The sequence below is a fragment of the Stegodyphus dumicola genome, chromosome 12, assembly GCF_044657685.1.
Source record: "Stegodyphus dumicola isolate Sdum_Otavi_A_Nest chromosome 12, ASM4465768v1".
Lineage (NCBI taxonomy): Eukaryota > Metazoa > Arthropoda > Arachnida > Araneae > Eresidae > Stegodyphus > Stegodyphus dumicola.
In genome coordinates, this window is record NC_140779.1 from 14,647,076 (window position 1) to 14,663,386 (window position 16,311).

The 16,311-nt window shown below is 32.1% G+C and overlaps 1 protein-coding gene across 1 annotated transcript in view; it reads left to right on the top strand.

Annotated features, from left to right (window-relative positions):
- Positions 1-16,311, top strand: part of Cox11 (Cytochrome c oxidase copper chaperone COX11) — a 21,782-nt gene continuing 5,471 nt past the window's right edge. The window contains exons 1-4 of the mRNA XM_035353715.2: positions 1-159; positions 10,003-10,325; positions 13,700-13,855; positions 15,032-15,157. Coding sequence (XP_035209606.1) covers positions 10,005-10,325; positions 13,700-13,855; positions 15,032-15,157 — 603 coding nt within the window. The 5' untranslated portion in view covers positions 1-159; positions 10,003-10,004. The remainder of the gene's footprint in view (positions 160-10,002; positions 10,326-13,699; positions 13,856-15,031; positions 15,158-16,311) is intronic.

Below are 16,311 nucleotides of genomic sequence, written 5' to 3' on the forward strand. Positions count from 1 at the left end.
TACTGTTAAGGTGCACCAATTTGTTTTCATCTTATGTAAACTTCCTTGATACTGAAAAGCGTAATGCACAACTCCTGTTTACTTAAATTTTTTTGAACTAGTTCAAATTTTTTAACCCATGTAATTATATCTGAATTCAGCGGAAAGAACTACCAAACAGTGCGTATAAACTCTATAATACTGTGTTCTTTTTTTAAACTTGCTCATATAGTAAAAGCTTTTTTAGCTAATTTTTGAAAATGTAGAGTATTCAGTGTTTATCTGTCGTTCAGCTTATGTTAAAAATTTCGGTAAAATCCTAGTATACGGTGCAGCCTTGGCGCGATTTTGAAAATTATCGCCAACACCAAAAATGACCCAAAAAACGTCTATGTATAACTATATATATTCTTTGAATACCCGTTTACTACTTCATCGTATACGTCCTGTTTTTACTGCTCATCATAAAAGTAGCCAAATCCCGTATGCACCGGTACTAGGATTAAACCAAAATTTCTTAACTTACTTTATGGTTATCTGCAACATGATATCTATAATCTGTGGAAATGCTGTGTTTGTTTTTAGTGTATTTTTGGATTTACCTAATACAACAGCCAACTTCAGAATGTGCATATCACACGCCTGTTTGAATACACCTGAATTTAACGCAAATATATATTTAAATAAACAGTATCTACCGGCTAATGTTTCTTTTATTTATCGCCAAATTAGGTTAGATTGGGTTAGGTTATTTTCTTTTTTAATGTTGCTAAGTCACGAGGACTTTCTAAGAGTTAGGTTAATTTTTTAAGGCAAAGCAACTTGAGAACTATTTGTCTATAAGGAAGCATGTCTTTGTAGAGGATGTTTTAAGGGAAACTGGCTTATATCTACATTACGCAGAGGGATAACCAATTATGCAGCTAGCCTATTCACTGGTATATGAACCCTGGTCCAACTACCAATGTTCAGCATCTTTATTGCTTGGGCTCCTGGTCGACCTGCCTTTCTAAGGGAAACTGGCTTGTATTTACAGTTCACTACAGTACAAAATCCATAATCCAGATGTCCATTATCCGGAATAATCTTTAATCCGGACCTCAAAGCCACAAATTTTTCTTTTTGTATGCTTTACGCATACGCGTAGTGCATTTATGCATGCGCATTTAATGTATAACGGATGGTATAAGCTAGGCTAAAATTATCTTTACTGATTCTAAGACATTTAAGTTAATGTTGCAGATTGCGCTGTTACTTAATCTTCAAATTTGATCCCACTTATTATTTTTTGCAGACTGTTAGAGCAATTTTATAAAAATTAATCTTGAACTTTTGATTATGTCAAAAAGAGTTTCCAATTCTGGTGCTGCCAAAGGATCTACAAAGCAAAAACATGTTTCGATGTCCATCAAACAAAAAGTGGAATTGCTGCAAAAAATGGATAAAAAAAGGCATGATAATGAAATGGCATATCCATCTCAAAATTATGTGAGGAGTATGACATTAGAAAGTCAACTGTATATGACATATTTTTGTGGTTTCCGACACCCCACTTGCAATGAATAATAGAAAAAGGGTTTGTTATGCTAAAAGTGATGATCATGACAAAGTGATGATTAAATGGGTCAGACAGCATCACAGCAAGGACGTGCCATTGACGGGTCCAATGCTAATGGCTCAAGCTAAAATATTTCATGAAGAAATGAACTTAAACACTTAGTGCACATATTCAACAGGTTGCTTAACCAAATTTAAAAATTGCCATGGTATAAGACAATTAAAAATTTCAGGTGGAAAAGCTTCAGTTGATACTGAAGCTGCTGAACAATTTGCAGATGAATTCATTGAACTCATTACTAGTGAACAATTACCTCCAGAACAAATTTACAATGCTGATGAAACTTGTCTTTTCTGGCAATATGTACCACGAAATACCTTGGCAACCTCTACAGAAAAGGCTCCAACTAGTGTCAAAGATTCCAAAGCGAGACTAGCAATTTTTAGCGTGCGCAAATACTACAGGAACGCACAAGTGCAAACTTTTCGTAATTAGAAAACATGCACGGCCTCGAGCATTTAAAGGATTAAAGATTTTCCCCGTTATATATTGCACAAATAAAAAAGCATGGATAACACAAGCTTTGATGAATGATTGGTTTGAAAATCATTTTATACCTGAGGCTCGACGACATTTGAATTCGGTTGGTTTACCTGATGACTCAAAAATAGTCCTGATTGTTGACAACTATTTGGCGCATACTTAAAGTTTTAGTGAAAGATAATGTATCCATATTATTCTTCCCTCTAAATTGTACGTCTATCATTCAGCCTATGGATATGGGAATAGTGCACGTGCTGAAATGCAAATATAAAGTAGCGTTTTTTAAATCTATGTTTAATTTCTTGAATAATGGCAAGACTTTTTGAAATTTTTTAGCATAAAATCTGCTGTGTGGAGCATTGCAAGATCGTGGGAGGATGTGTCTCCAGATACGTTTAAAGATGCTTGACATAATTTATGGCCAGCTACCATATTTCAGGATGAGGATGATGAAGATGATAGCCGTGAATTTGAAGGTTTTTGGACATCCCAAACTAAAGGTGAAATTTTCCAGTTATTGGATTTTGTAAAGAAATGTGGAGAAGTGGTAATAAATGAAGATGAAACAGATGAAAACAGAACTTTTTTCATTTCGACGACAATGCCCGAATCATCAATCAATTAATGAACAACAAAATCTGTAGTATGGTTCTAGACACAGAAAATACCGCTTCCGATAGTGAAGAAAGTGACAGAGAGGTTAAATTGAAAATGAAAACATTTTGATTGACAAGTTAGTCGGTATTCTTGACACAGCAATTACAGGACTTGAACAATGGAACTTTGTAACTGAACAAGAAATTATATCTGTGTATAGAATTAAAGGAAAGTATTAGCACAAAAAAACAAAGCAACTTAACCAACTTACATTGAAAGAAATGTTTAATAAAGTAAACAAATAAATATTAAGCTTTTTTTCTGTAAATTTTGATACCCTTTAGATCATAATTGCTCTTTATTTCATAAATTATGGTTTCATATTTTTAATTGTATAATTTCTGCATGCCATCTTACCAGATTTAAATTGATGATCTAATAATCCGGAATCGCCAAAGTCCCTATGAGTCCGGATTACGGACTTTGTACTTTAAAATTAAGCATGCAGCCTGCTCATTCACCTGGGCTTGAACCCAGTGAGTGTTCAGCAGTTGTAATTACATGGACACTAGCAAGGCTATTTATGAATAGACTAGCGCTTGTAAGACATAAATATAGCCAAAAAAAGTTTTCTGCCAATTCTTAAAGTCGGCATTAAATTGTAGACTTCTTTTAGGTGCGGATAATCAAAAACTACTCCTTTTGACCCTACAATTGTGGAGACCCTTTTCCCCCAGGAAATTGATTCACTTTTACACGGTAAAAGTATATTTACAGGTGTTTCTTGGCAAAAATTGGCAATTTTCGGTAGTACATGGATACCAAGTTTGTGCAATTCTTTGACATGTTATTTTGGCTCGTGTAGCGGCAATTTTTGGTGCAAAAATCACTGCTACACAAAGACAAAATAACAAGACGAAGAATTGCACAGACTCGGTATCCATGTACATATCGACCTAGTTTCACTTAGAAAAAATCAGAGAATTGCACAAGCTTGGCATTGCGCACTCCTTTGACTTTATCCATGTAGCCACAAAAAATATATAATCTCAATAAACTATATTTTAAATTAAACAATGAAATAGCATAAAAAAGGAAATTAATCTTTACACAAAGAAAATATCCACTTACCTTATTTACGAATTAACGTGTCTTCAGTCAATCAAAATTCCTTAACAGCATCCAAAAGTTTCCTAAAATTATCTGAACTAAAATCTGTATACTGGCATTGCCACATAAATTCACAAAAGAAGAGTAAAAAATATCCTCCGTAGCGCCATTATCGTCTTGTGTTCAACCATACGCATTTCCATTCTACAAACAGAACACTTAATAATGGCTATTAAGTAAACCTTCATTTACACAAAGTCAATTAATGCTGTTTTCCCCTTTCTTTCCAAACCGTACAGAAACTTCAAATTAATCTTACCACATTCAGCCATTTTACTGTTTAAACCACAAAACAAGCAATGTACTTCCTAACCAACACACTCCACAAGCCCTTACAAATCTTTTCCCATAATTCAAAATTTACCACAATCATGCAGCCAGTTACGTCATAATAGGGTTTAATAATAGTTGAATGCTATACAGTCAAAAGTCTTTAATCCGGACTCATCGGGACTTCGGCGATTCCGGATTATCGGTTTTTCCGGATTATAGATCATCTGTTTAAATCTGGTAAGATAGCATGCAGAAATTATAAAATTAAAAATATGAAACTGTAATTTATGAAATAAAGAACAATTATGATCTAAAGGTATCAAAATTTACAAAAAAAAGCTTAATAATTATTTGTTTACTTTATTAAACATTTCTTTCAACGCGCGCATGCATAAAGCATACATTACGCATAGTCGAAATTAAAAAATTGAAACCAGAAAACTATTTGATGTGTATTCGTGATATTTATAATGACAAGGAATTTGATTTAAATCATATCAAAGATGGAGTACATCGAGATGAAATACTACATTTAGTAAGGAATTATAAGCCGAATAAAATAAAAACATCTGCCCTGAAGATAAGGATAGTGCTAACAGATCAACTTCCATTTCATTGTGCCCCGCGACGTCCCCCCCTTCCGCAGAGCAGCGTGAAATTGATAAACAGATTTCGGAATGGTTAGAGAAACAGAGGATATGCCTTTATCCATTTTTTGCAGCAATTCCACCTTTTGTTTGATGGACATCGAAGCATGCTTTCACTTTGTAGATCCTTTGGCAGTTCCAGAATTGGAAATTCTTTTTGACATAATCGAAAGTTCAAGCTTACTTTTATAAAATTGCTCTAACAGTCTGCAAAATTAAGAAGCCGGATCCAATTAGAAGATTAAGGAACAACACAATCTGCAACATTAACTAAATTAGATAATTTTAGCTTAGCTTATACCGTCCGTTATACATTAAACGCGCATGCGTAAATGCATAAACGCATATGCACATGCATAAAGGTATTATGCGTTTACGCATGCGCAGAAAGTTTGTAGCTTTGAGGTCCGGATTATGGACGTCCGTATTAAAGACTTTTGACTGTATTCAACTACTCAGGTTACCATAAATGAAACAAAAACTTAGCGATAAATGAAACAACAACTTTGTGACAATACAAGGAGCACTTCTTCAATCTACTCTAACCTTACACTACACTTGAAAAAACACAAAAATGCCCCAACAGCTAGTCTTCTGAATTTTTTGATACTTCATGTGTTTCAAGAAATATTGTATGAAAATCTGAAACTGGTAGTTATTCTCCTTTCTGTTCTTTTACACTACTGAGTCCATGAAATTTCTCTAAAATGTTAGTTTACAGTATTGCTTGTTAAGAAATACAAGATTTGCATTCCAGTTTGACTGCTAGTAATTGAAGAAATGCAGTGTTTTATTTCACATTCATTTTAAATAAATTCATTGCATTTAAAAAAAAAATGAGGATCTGACACTGGAATAAATTATTGTACTTACACATGTTTAATTTCTTGTCCTAAGTGATACCTAAGTGTCATGTGATACCATCTATTGAACAAAAGAGAATAATAATAGGAAGAAATTAATTTCTCTTAGATTAAATGTTTAAAGGCAAGAAAATTTCAGAAAGTTTACGTTATCCTTAAATTTTCAAGTTTTAATGAATTTTTATATGATGTTCTGGGATTATCTTAACAGCATGGATAACATGCATCATATTTTTGAAAGTCCTGAGGTATTATTTGTTAATTTTTAGGTGTTAGGCCATTGCTTTTTTATATTTTACATTAAAAGTTGCAGCATCTAAAAAGAAATGTTTTAAAACAAAATTTGGAAATTAAAGAAGAAAAACAATGAAATATATAAAAAGTAGCATGTTGTAATGAATGAAAAAATGCAACAACTTACTCATGCTACTAACATCTGTTTTCAATATACTTATACAGTCAAAAGTCGTTAACCCGGACTCGTCGGGACTTCGGTGGTTCCGGATTATAGATCATCACTTTAAATCTGGTAAGATGCAAGCAGAAATTATGAAATTAAAAATATGAAACCATAATTTATGAAATAAAGAACAATTATGATCTAAAGGGTATCAAAATTTACAAAAAAAAAAGCTTAATATTTATTTGTTTACTTTATTAAACCTTTCTTTCAATGTAAGTTGTTTAAGTTGCCTCGTTTTATGTGATAATACTTTCTCTAATGCTATAAATAGACATAATTTCTTGTTCAGTTACAAAGTTCCGCTGTTCAAGCCCCATAATTGCTGTGTCAAGAATACCGACTAATTTGTCAATCGAAATTTTTTCGTTTTCAATAACCTCTGTGTCACTTTCTTCACTATCGGAAGCGAATTATAATGACGAGGAATTTTATTTAAATCATATCAAAGACAAAGTACATCGAGATGAAGTACTACATTTAGTAAGGAATTATAAGCCAAACAAAATAAAAACATCTGCCCTGAAGATAAGGATAGTGCTGACAGATCAACTTCCAATTCATTGCGCGCCGCGGTGTCCACCCCCAAATGAGCTTTCAAATGCAATGAGTTTTCCACTAAACTGATTGTGCAACTTTTAGTCTCATTCATTCGCTCTCCCAACACTGTTGTAAGTTCAGGTTGGAATTCTAATATTCCTCTTTTCTGCCTCTCAGAATGGAATACGACTCTATGTTTTATGGTAATTATTGCTCATCTGGATGAGTACTATCACCCCTATTAATTTGTAAAAACAATTTAAAATCACTCTGTATATTCAAAAGGAATATTACTTAGGCGATATTAATCATTTACTTAGGCCATATTTTTTCCTTTCTTGATAAGATTATATGTAGAATCTTTTCAGCACCTTTTCATCAATCTTATCTAGGCAAAAAAAACTAGACTAAGGTTATCATATTCCAAAATATAAAAATGAGGACAACATGTCATAATTATATAATAGCTTACAAATTCATACAATATGTAAAAATCATTAAATTCGAAATACAGTCAAAAGTCGTTATTTCAGACACCCATAATCCCGAATGATCTATAATCCGGACTCAAAGCTAAAAACTTTCTGCGCATGCGCCGCGTTGACACATGCGCATAGGCGTTTACGCGTGCGCGTAAGACCTCTTACGACTGCGCATTTGCGTGTGCGCAAGCGTAGAATACGTTTTTGCATGCGTGTTTTATGTATAACGGATGGTATAATCTAAAATTATCTAATTATCTATTTCAGTTAATGTTGATGATTGCGTTGTTCCTTAATCTTCGAATTGGATCCGGCTTATTATTTTTTGCAGACTGTAAGAGCTATTTTATAAAAGTAAACTCAAACTTTCGATTATGTCAAATAGAATTTCCGAATCTGGAGCTCCCAAAGGATCATACAAAACGAAAGTATGTTTCGATGTCCATCAAACAAAAAGTGGAATTGCTGCAAAAAATGGATAAAGACATGAAGAATGTGACAGAGAGCTTAGTGAAAACGAAAAAATTTCGATTGACAAGTTAGTCGGTATTCTCGGCGCAGATATTAACGGCACTTGAAAGCGGAACTTTGTAACTGAACAAAAAATTATGTCTGTTTATAGAATTAAAGAGAAAGTATTATCACATAAAATGAAGTAACTTAAACAACTTACATCGAAAGAAATGTTTAATAAAGTAAACAAATAAATATTAAGCTTTTTTTTTTGTAAATTTTGATACCCTTTAGATCATAATTGTTCTTTATTTCATAAATTACGGTTTCATATTTTTAATTTTAGAATTTCTGCATGCCATCTTACGCGATTTAAGCTGATGATCTATAATCCGGAAAAATCGATAATCCGGAATCGCCGAAGTCCCGACGAGTCCGGATTAACGACTTTTGATTGTAATTATTTTAATATCTATTTCCTAACATTTTATAATCTGGATATCCCCATAATATATAAAAAATGAGGATCTGACACTGGAATAAATTACTGTACTTACACGTTTAATTTCTTGTCCTAAGTGACACCTAAGTGTCATGTGATACCATCTATTGAACAAAAGAGAATAATAATAGGAAGAAATTAATTTTTCTTAGATTAAATGTTTAAAGGCAAGAAAATTTCAGAAAGTTTACGTTATCCTTAAATTTTCAAGTTTTAATGAATTTTTATATGATGTTCTTGGTTTATCTTAACAGCATGGATAACATGCATCATATTTTTGAAAGTCCTGTATTATTTGTTAATTTTTAGGTGTTAGGTCATTGCTTTTTTATATTTTACATTAAAAGTTGCAGCATCTAAAAAGAAATGTTTTAAAACAAAATTTGGAAATTAAAGAAGAAAAACAAAAGTGTAAGATATTGTAAAAATAAATTTCAGTCAATGTTCCAGTACAAGTAACTTCATTCAAGCAGCCTAGTAGTATTTCTTTATTGTTCTGATTTGCTTTAATATACTACAATATGTTAATATATAAATAGACTATTACAAAAATATATGGTGCGCAAATGAAACTACAAAGGTTGATCCAAAAAAAAGTTTGCAAGCAGAAGCATTTGAAACATAATAATTGTGGAGCGAATGTTTCCACCCAGGGTGGTTGACAGATGGCGCTAGTTGTCCTACAGCGGTTCTACGAGTAAGTAGCGTCAGTATGCAGACACTTAAGAGCGACAGTAATGGCACAACGTCTAGAAAAGTGGTCTCGCATGAAGGTGCGAGCCGTAATTCGATTCTTTTGGGCCAAGAATGTGGCCGCATCTGAAATTCACAGACAAATTGTTGAGGTATATGAGGACAAAGCAATGAGTAGACAACAGGTAGCGAAATGGTGTCGTTCTTATCAAGCGGGCAGGGAGCATGTGGAAAACCGCAATATGGAAGCGAGTGGCCGTCCAAGTTCTTCAAGGATGGATATCAACACTGCACGTGTTGAAGAAATCATCCAAAGGGATTGACGAGTAACTGTGCATGAGATTGCCTCAGAGTTGGACCTGAGTTATGGTAATGTTCAGCGTATCGTAACCGATGAGTTGCGATATTCCAAAGTTTGTGCCCGCTTGGTTCCACGTGCGTTGTCCGCAGAGCATAAGGCCACTCGAATGATTTCCAGCCTCACATTTCTGATTTCATTTTATTTCATTAATTTCTGTTGTAAGTAGCTATTTTTTTGCAGATGTAAACAGATGCATCCCACCTTACATATGAGTTACAATCTGAAGGATAACTTGTACTATAAATTTGTTCATAAAATGTTGTTAGGGTCACTATGCATATCTCCTAAAAATGTGATGAGATAAGAGCTATAAATACTATCGAAGAAACAATTAAAAATGCTAAAACAAATGAATAATGAAATTTAAAATTTTGCATTTTAAATACATTATAAATAAAAAATTATAAACTAACAAACAACTACTTTACAGCATACACCTTGGATTTGAGGCATATATGGGTTGAGGATAAGGTTAGTAGATCTTTACATGAATGAGGATGAATCAGATGGTTACTTGCCCTCTAAAGACTCATCGAACAGGTAAATGATTTGTTTGTGGTAGGTTGTATGAGAGTTGTAAGGGGTTGACATGTTAGAGGGGCCAGCAACACTGATTTCTGAAACATTCTTAAGAAAATAAATGTCTAAACCTACATGAACAAGTATTCTTAGATAATGGCACTGTATGGCATCATAAACAGCCATTTGTTTATTTTTTTACTCCAAACAAATTTCACTGTTTGAGAACAGGTTTATGTGTATCTGCAAAAAAAGAAAAAAAAGAAAAAAAAAAGATAAAATAAAAGTTCATAAAGGCATCTTTATTCTTTGTCTAAATTATAATTACTTGGATATCTAATTTTATTTATTATTTTTTCCAGATATGATCATGTACAGAATTTTTAGAAGTGCAGAAGTGTGCTTATTTACACTAAGGAGAGTTGTGCCTTCATCATATAAGAATATACTGCATTTGAAGCCAAAATTAAATTTTTCATTTACTTCACAGTTTTCAAATTTAAAGCAAGAGAATAAAAATGTAGGAAGGAATACAAAAGTGGTATTTTTTCAACATAGGTATTACACAAGACCGACAGAACTCAATACTAGAAACAGGACTACTTTGTATTATCTAACTGCGTTTACAATATTAGTTAGTGGTTGCACATATGCTTCCGTTCTTCTCTATCGTTTATATTGCCAGGTAAGATTATATTATTTTTATTTTTATTTATTTTTGTATGTATGTGTGTGTAAAAAAATTATTCTTTTTAACATATAGCATTTCCTTTACATATATATATACGAGGGCCATCCAGGAAGTAGATTACGTTTCCGTCTGTGTCCGCTAGGGGCGGGGCTAGCGCGACCATCTTGGGGTCAGAGCGTTGCGCAGCTCAGTCTGCATCTAGCCGTGCTAGTGAGAGGTTCGTGCTGTGCTCCGTTCAGATACTGTGACGGTTTGAAATGTCTGCGTTAATTGAAAATCCCGCGAGGTGCGCTCAGTAATAAGGTTTCTGACTGCAAAAAACTGTAAACCGATAGAAATCTATCGGCAGCTTCGTGAAGTGTATGGGGACAACATTATCACTGAAGGTGGAGTGCGTCAGTGGGTCATAAGATTTCAAAATGGCCGAACCAATGTTCACGACGAAGATCGAAGTGGGAGACCCAGCATAGTGACCGCCGAACTTCTCGAAAAAGTCGATGCTAAAGTCCGTGAAAATCGAAATTTCACAATAACGGAACTTTCTTTGAGTTTTCCACAAATTTCGCGAAGTTTGTTGCACGAAATCATCAGCGAAAAGCTTGGTTACCACAAGTTTTGTGCAAGATGGAAGGCAAGAAGAGGTAACGAAGTGGTTGAAGGCGCAGGCGGCCGAATTTTTCGACGAAGGAATTTCCAAGCTCGTACATCGCTACGATAAATGCCTTAATTTGTATGGTGACTATGTAGAAAAGTAGTATTTGAGTGTGGCTTTCATCTGTATATAATAAAATTTGTTTCCTATACTTTGTTTATTTTTTTATTCCAAAACGTAATCTACTTTCTGGATAGCCCTCGTATAATGCAAAAGAATGTAATTTTTACTAGGGTACTTGAATTAATCATTTTACTTTTCGGTCTCACCTTGTAATATACATCTTCAAATGTAGTATATTTCATTCCATAGTATGTTTCTAAATTTAGAAAAACATTTTTCATAATCTGCATGAGCATTAAAGTTATCTGTGAATGGAAAATAATTAATTGTAAAGAAAACTAAATAAATATTATAATCATTAAAGAAAAAATTCTGAAATTTGTAGATTTTTCAAAAAAATATTTGAAAGCTTTCTAAAAGTCAAACCACAATAAAATTATTACCTTTGGATTAATTTCATATGGCAAAGCTCACAAGATCTATCTGCCTAAGGGATGCCTTCATAGAGGATTTTCTGAGGAACACCAGCTCCTATTCACATTATGCATGGGAAAAACCTTGAAAACCAAATATGCAACTGGTGTATTTGCTGAGGTCAGACTCCAGATGTTCAGGAAATCAATACCCTAATGATAATTTATGATCCAATTTCTGAGAAATGTAATTACACAATGAGTTGTATTCAATATAGTCACTTTTCATACTCTTAGAAGAAACTGCTTTTATTCACCATCAAAACAAAATGTAACACTCCAAATTAATAAATTTTAAGGTGGAATCTTTTAAGAATTTTCCTGAAAGGACTGATTTTTATGACACTGCAATTTTGATTTAATTTCTTTTATTTTTAGGTTAAACTTCAAGTTTTAAGCTTTTAAATTTGTTACATTAATTTTAGAAATTCTATTTAAAATTTTATCCATTCTAGTGAAATCTTTTCTCTCGCAGCTATTGAGTTTGTTGTCAGTAATTTTTTTCATTTTAGTGCAGCAGAATTTAAGATTACTATATTCTCATAAATGCTGATACCTTATTTCACAGATGCTATCATACCATTAAAAAAATGACTCCTTCTACACTGAGATGGCCCAGAAACTGAACGTGATTGTTCATGGAAAAAATCTGAGATTTTACTGTTCAGTTTTTATTGTTTACTCTGAACACAGACACAAAAAAAAAAAAAAAAAAAAAAAAAACCAGCCTTCTGTTTTCAGCATTTAACTCTTTCACATTGAGAAAGGCCAATATCTGTTTCCCTCAAACATCTGAAAGGCCCATGTATACAAATTTTTGTTGGAATGGGTTTCTTTTTCTCCTGCTTAGTAGATTGCTATAGTGTTAACAGTAACCTACTTAAGTGAACTGATTACTTCTATCTTGGGGATTTTTGTGAAGTTTCAGCCACTGTGTGCAGTTTCCTCTAAGGACCGGATTGCAACTGCAAGCATCAATAGCTAAACGTTGATGCTAAACAAAGGAGAAGGAGGGTACATTCATAAGAGAGTTACATTAGTCACTTGAAAAGAATGATTGACATTTCATTTAACAACTCCCAAAACCAATAGTTCATGCATTAATGTTATGAGTAAAGCGCCAGGTAGAATATAACAACCATATGTAGTAGCCAGATGATCACTGGCATGTTTTGCCTTGAGCATGCACTTGATCTGTCTTCGATAATGAGCCACTCACAGCCATCCCTTTTTTGAGGTGCTAGTATCGAAGGTCCCTTCAAGGCTTCCTTCGCTCAGTTATCAGCATGTGGTTTGTCATTGTTATGAAGCATTGTCTCTTTGTCATGTCACTGAGCATATTGTGGGCATTTATCTTTAAGTGTATGATTCAAATTGAGTAATTGTGCTTTGTAGGGTTCAGCATTTACCATTTGACCTGCTTGTAGTAGCTCATAGTACATCATGCACAACATAATCTTCTTGCCATATATATTAAGTTTTCATGTTGATGGTTCACCACAACGTGCCTATGGTTTCATGCAAAATTGACTTTTGTTTTTGTCTTTGAAGCAACACTTCACAAATGGTTAAGCATTTCACAATGTCTCTTTTTGTCAATTCATATGGTACCCAGTTCCCAATTTCTAAATCATCCTCACTGCTTTTAAACATTTAAATAACTGACCTATCTACATTTAGTGTTTCAGACAACTGTATAAGCATCTAAGATTAATCTGCTGCTAAACCGTCCATTATCAAACTTTTTCAACTGACCAGGACTGATATTTTGTCTTCGTTCTTCAAATCAATAGTAAACTTAAGATTAATATTCATTATCTACATTTACATATTGTATTCTTTTATTGCTGTAAATGTTAAATATTCAGCATGAGGCTGTTTCAGCGAAGAGTTGCCCTGATTAATTGATATGTTGTCTTTAATAAGCAAAATAAACCTTGATTTCTTTATATGGAGTTTTCAAGATTTATTCCATAATAACAATTGTTCCATTTGAAGAGTAGTTCTTGTAACTAGATTCCGTAGCTGCATTTTAATTTACAAATTTAGTGTAAAGTATTTATTAACTGTGTAAATTTTAACTTAAATAGTGCATTTTTTTAATTTAATAATCTATGATATAGGTTTTTCATATTATGAGTTTAATACTTTTGAATGTGGTACTTATTCTTATGTACTAGACTACAGGCAAAGGAGGTCAGGCAGTGCTGGATGAAGCTGGAGAGAAAATAGCTGAAATGAAGCCAATCAGAAAACGAAATATAACTGTAAATTTTAATGCTGATACAAACTCCACTATGATGTGGAATTTTAAACCTCAGCAGCCATACATAAAAGTAAGCTTTTATTCTTTAAAGTGATTTATAAAGAAAGTTTTATTTTTAGACTGTGTCCATATCATTTGTATGGATCCTGCTCAAATTTCATATGGATTCTGCTCTGTTTTGCTCTGCATATTGAAAACTATGAAGATTCAAAAGTAATAGTTCTGTCCCAGAATTGGCAAAACCTTTTATAGAGCCATATTTATTTATATTATCATAAATGCTTTCTGCACCTTTGATAAAACTGAAATGTAGTCTATACATTGCAATTTTATCAAAGGTAAAATGGAAACTGGTTATGGAAACTGGCTTTTTTATCATCTGAAAATGTATAAAAAATGCCTGTTGATTGCTGCCTTTCCTAAAATTCTTCATTTACTAAAAATAAATTTCCTAAAATTCTTCATTTACTAAAAATTTTCTATTTCTAACTTGTTCATCAATCAAGATGTAAATAAAATCAATCAAGATGCCATGCAGAAGTAAATTATTCTGTGAGCACAAACGGTTTTCATTTCTCTCTCAAAATTACAGTGACGCTTTTCATTTGAAATTAACAGTGGAGATTGAATTATATTAATTATCACTATCAAGATTGAAATCTGTTCTGAAAACCCTAAAAAATAGATAAATATGAATATAAATACAAATGACTGCAGTATTGTATGCTTATAGAATTTTTGAGAACTATCTGTTTAAAAAGAATATCTATGTCTATCATTTCTTAAGGTAAACTGACTGAAAATGCATAATTACCTTATATGGAATTAAATATGAAAGCATCCATACAGCTAGTCTGTACTATTATTAAGAACTGAAAATGGATCTAATTATTATACTTAAATTTTGTTTACAAATTAATGATTGTCATTTTATGTTAAAAATATTGCTTTCAGATTTATCACCATTAAATTCATTTAGTAACCTTAATTGTTATGATCAGAAAAAAGTAATAATAATAATATTTTTGCTTGTAAAAGCTCAATTTTTCTTAAACCATGTGCTAATTTCAATAATTATTAATGTATAATAATGATTGAAATAAAAATATTGTTTAAAGTATTTTAACTCGGACCCATTCAGAATGAATAAAGGTGTACATGAGTTTCTCTTAAACTATCAATGTTAAAAATCACTCTTTTACTTCATATAAAATATCAAATATTTCAATTTAATGTACATTTTTAGGTATCGCCTGGAGAAACAGCACTGGCATTTTATACTGCTATAAATCCAACTGATAAGGCTATTACTGGAGTTGCTACATACAATGTGTTGCCTTTTGAAGCTGGGAAATACTTCAATAAAATACAAGTATGATTATGCTTTGTACAACAGTTCTTTTTAAATGAACTATTTCAGCTCTGAGATAATGAGCTTGTTTTAATAGCTTTTCTAAGTAGCCATATATGAAAAATAAATTGTTCTTAATTTTTGCAATAAAATTTACTGTGACAAAAACTCTATGAAAATGTAATTATTGACAATTCTAATATCATATGTAGCCTAATAAGTGTTGCTAACTGAAAGGTAAGATTTTCATCTGCTTTTTAAGTGCATTCCTAATTATAATATACAGCTAATAATGTGAATATTATAGATCTTAATTTTCCATCTCACAGCTCTTTTGTAGTCAGATGATTCATATTTTAGGTTTTATTGCATTTTTTATTTTTCATCAGTATTTCATGATGATGTCCTTCTTTCTTTCTTCAATAAAAGAGTATATTTCAATAATAATTAAGGTTTTAAATAGAAAACAAAGATTTCCATATCATTAAGTTCTCAAAAATGTCAGAAAATGCACTTTTATTACCTGTACTTGTAAACTTATTTTAAAATATAGCAATGCTACAAAAAAAAATTAAATATATAAAAAGTTGAGTATTATCCCGTGTTTGAAATACTTAGGGAAAATTGTACAATATTTGTTTTTTCTGCATATATCCTGAAGGTAATTTTATACACTATTTTAAGCCCTACTACAGTAAAATTCAGGAAAAAATATTTTATTATAAAACCTTCACAAATTTTATGTTGAAAAATTTGTATGTTAAAATCAATCAGTTGCTAATAAAAAAAAAATGTCAAAGTTGTTAGTCCTCCTGGTAAAACCATAAGATTCCAGGTTTTTCATCAAATCTCATGTTTTGTAATTTATCTGAATTAGATCATTTCTTTCGAATGTAGTTTTAAAAAGATTTTGATCATAAATCACAGGAAAATCATAGGATTGGATTATTTAAATAATGGTAAAGCTGAGATGTTAAGATTAGAAAGAAAACAACATGCAGCAATGCTTCATATTGCATGAATGTCACAAAAGCTAATAATAGTTCTTCAAGATTAGGGATAATGTTTCATAGGAGACAAGTATAATGATGATTTCTGATAGTGATAGTTTAAAAGCAGTGAAAAATGTAATAAGTGTTCTTTGAAAAAAAATCCCATAATATCATGCATTTCTA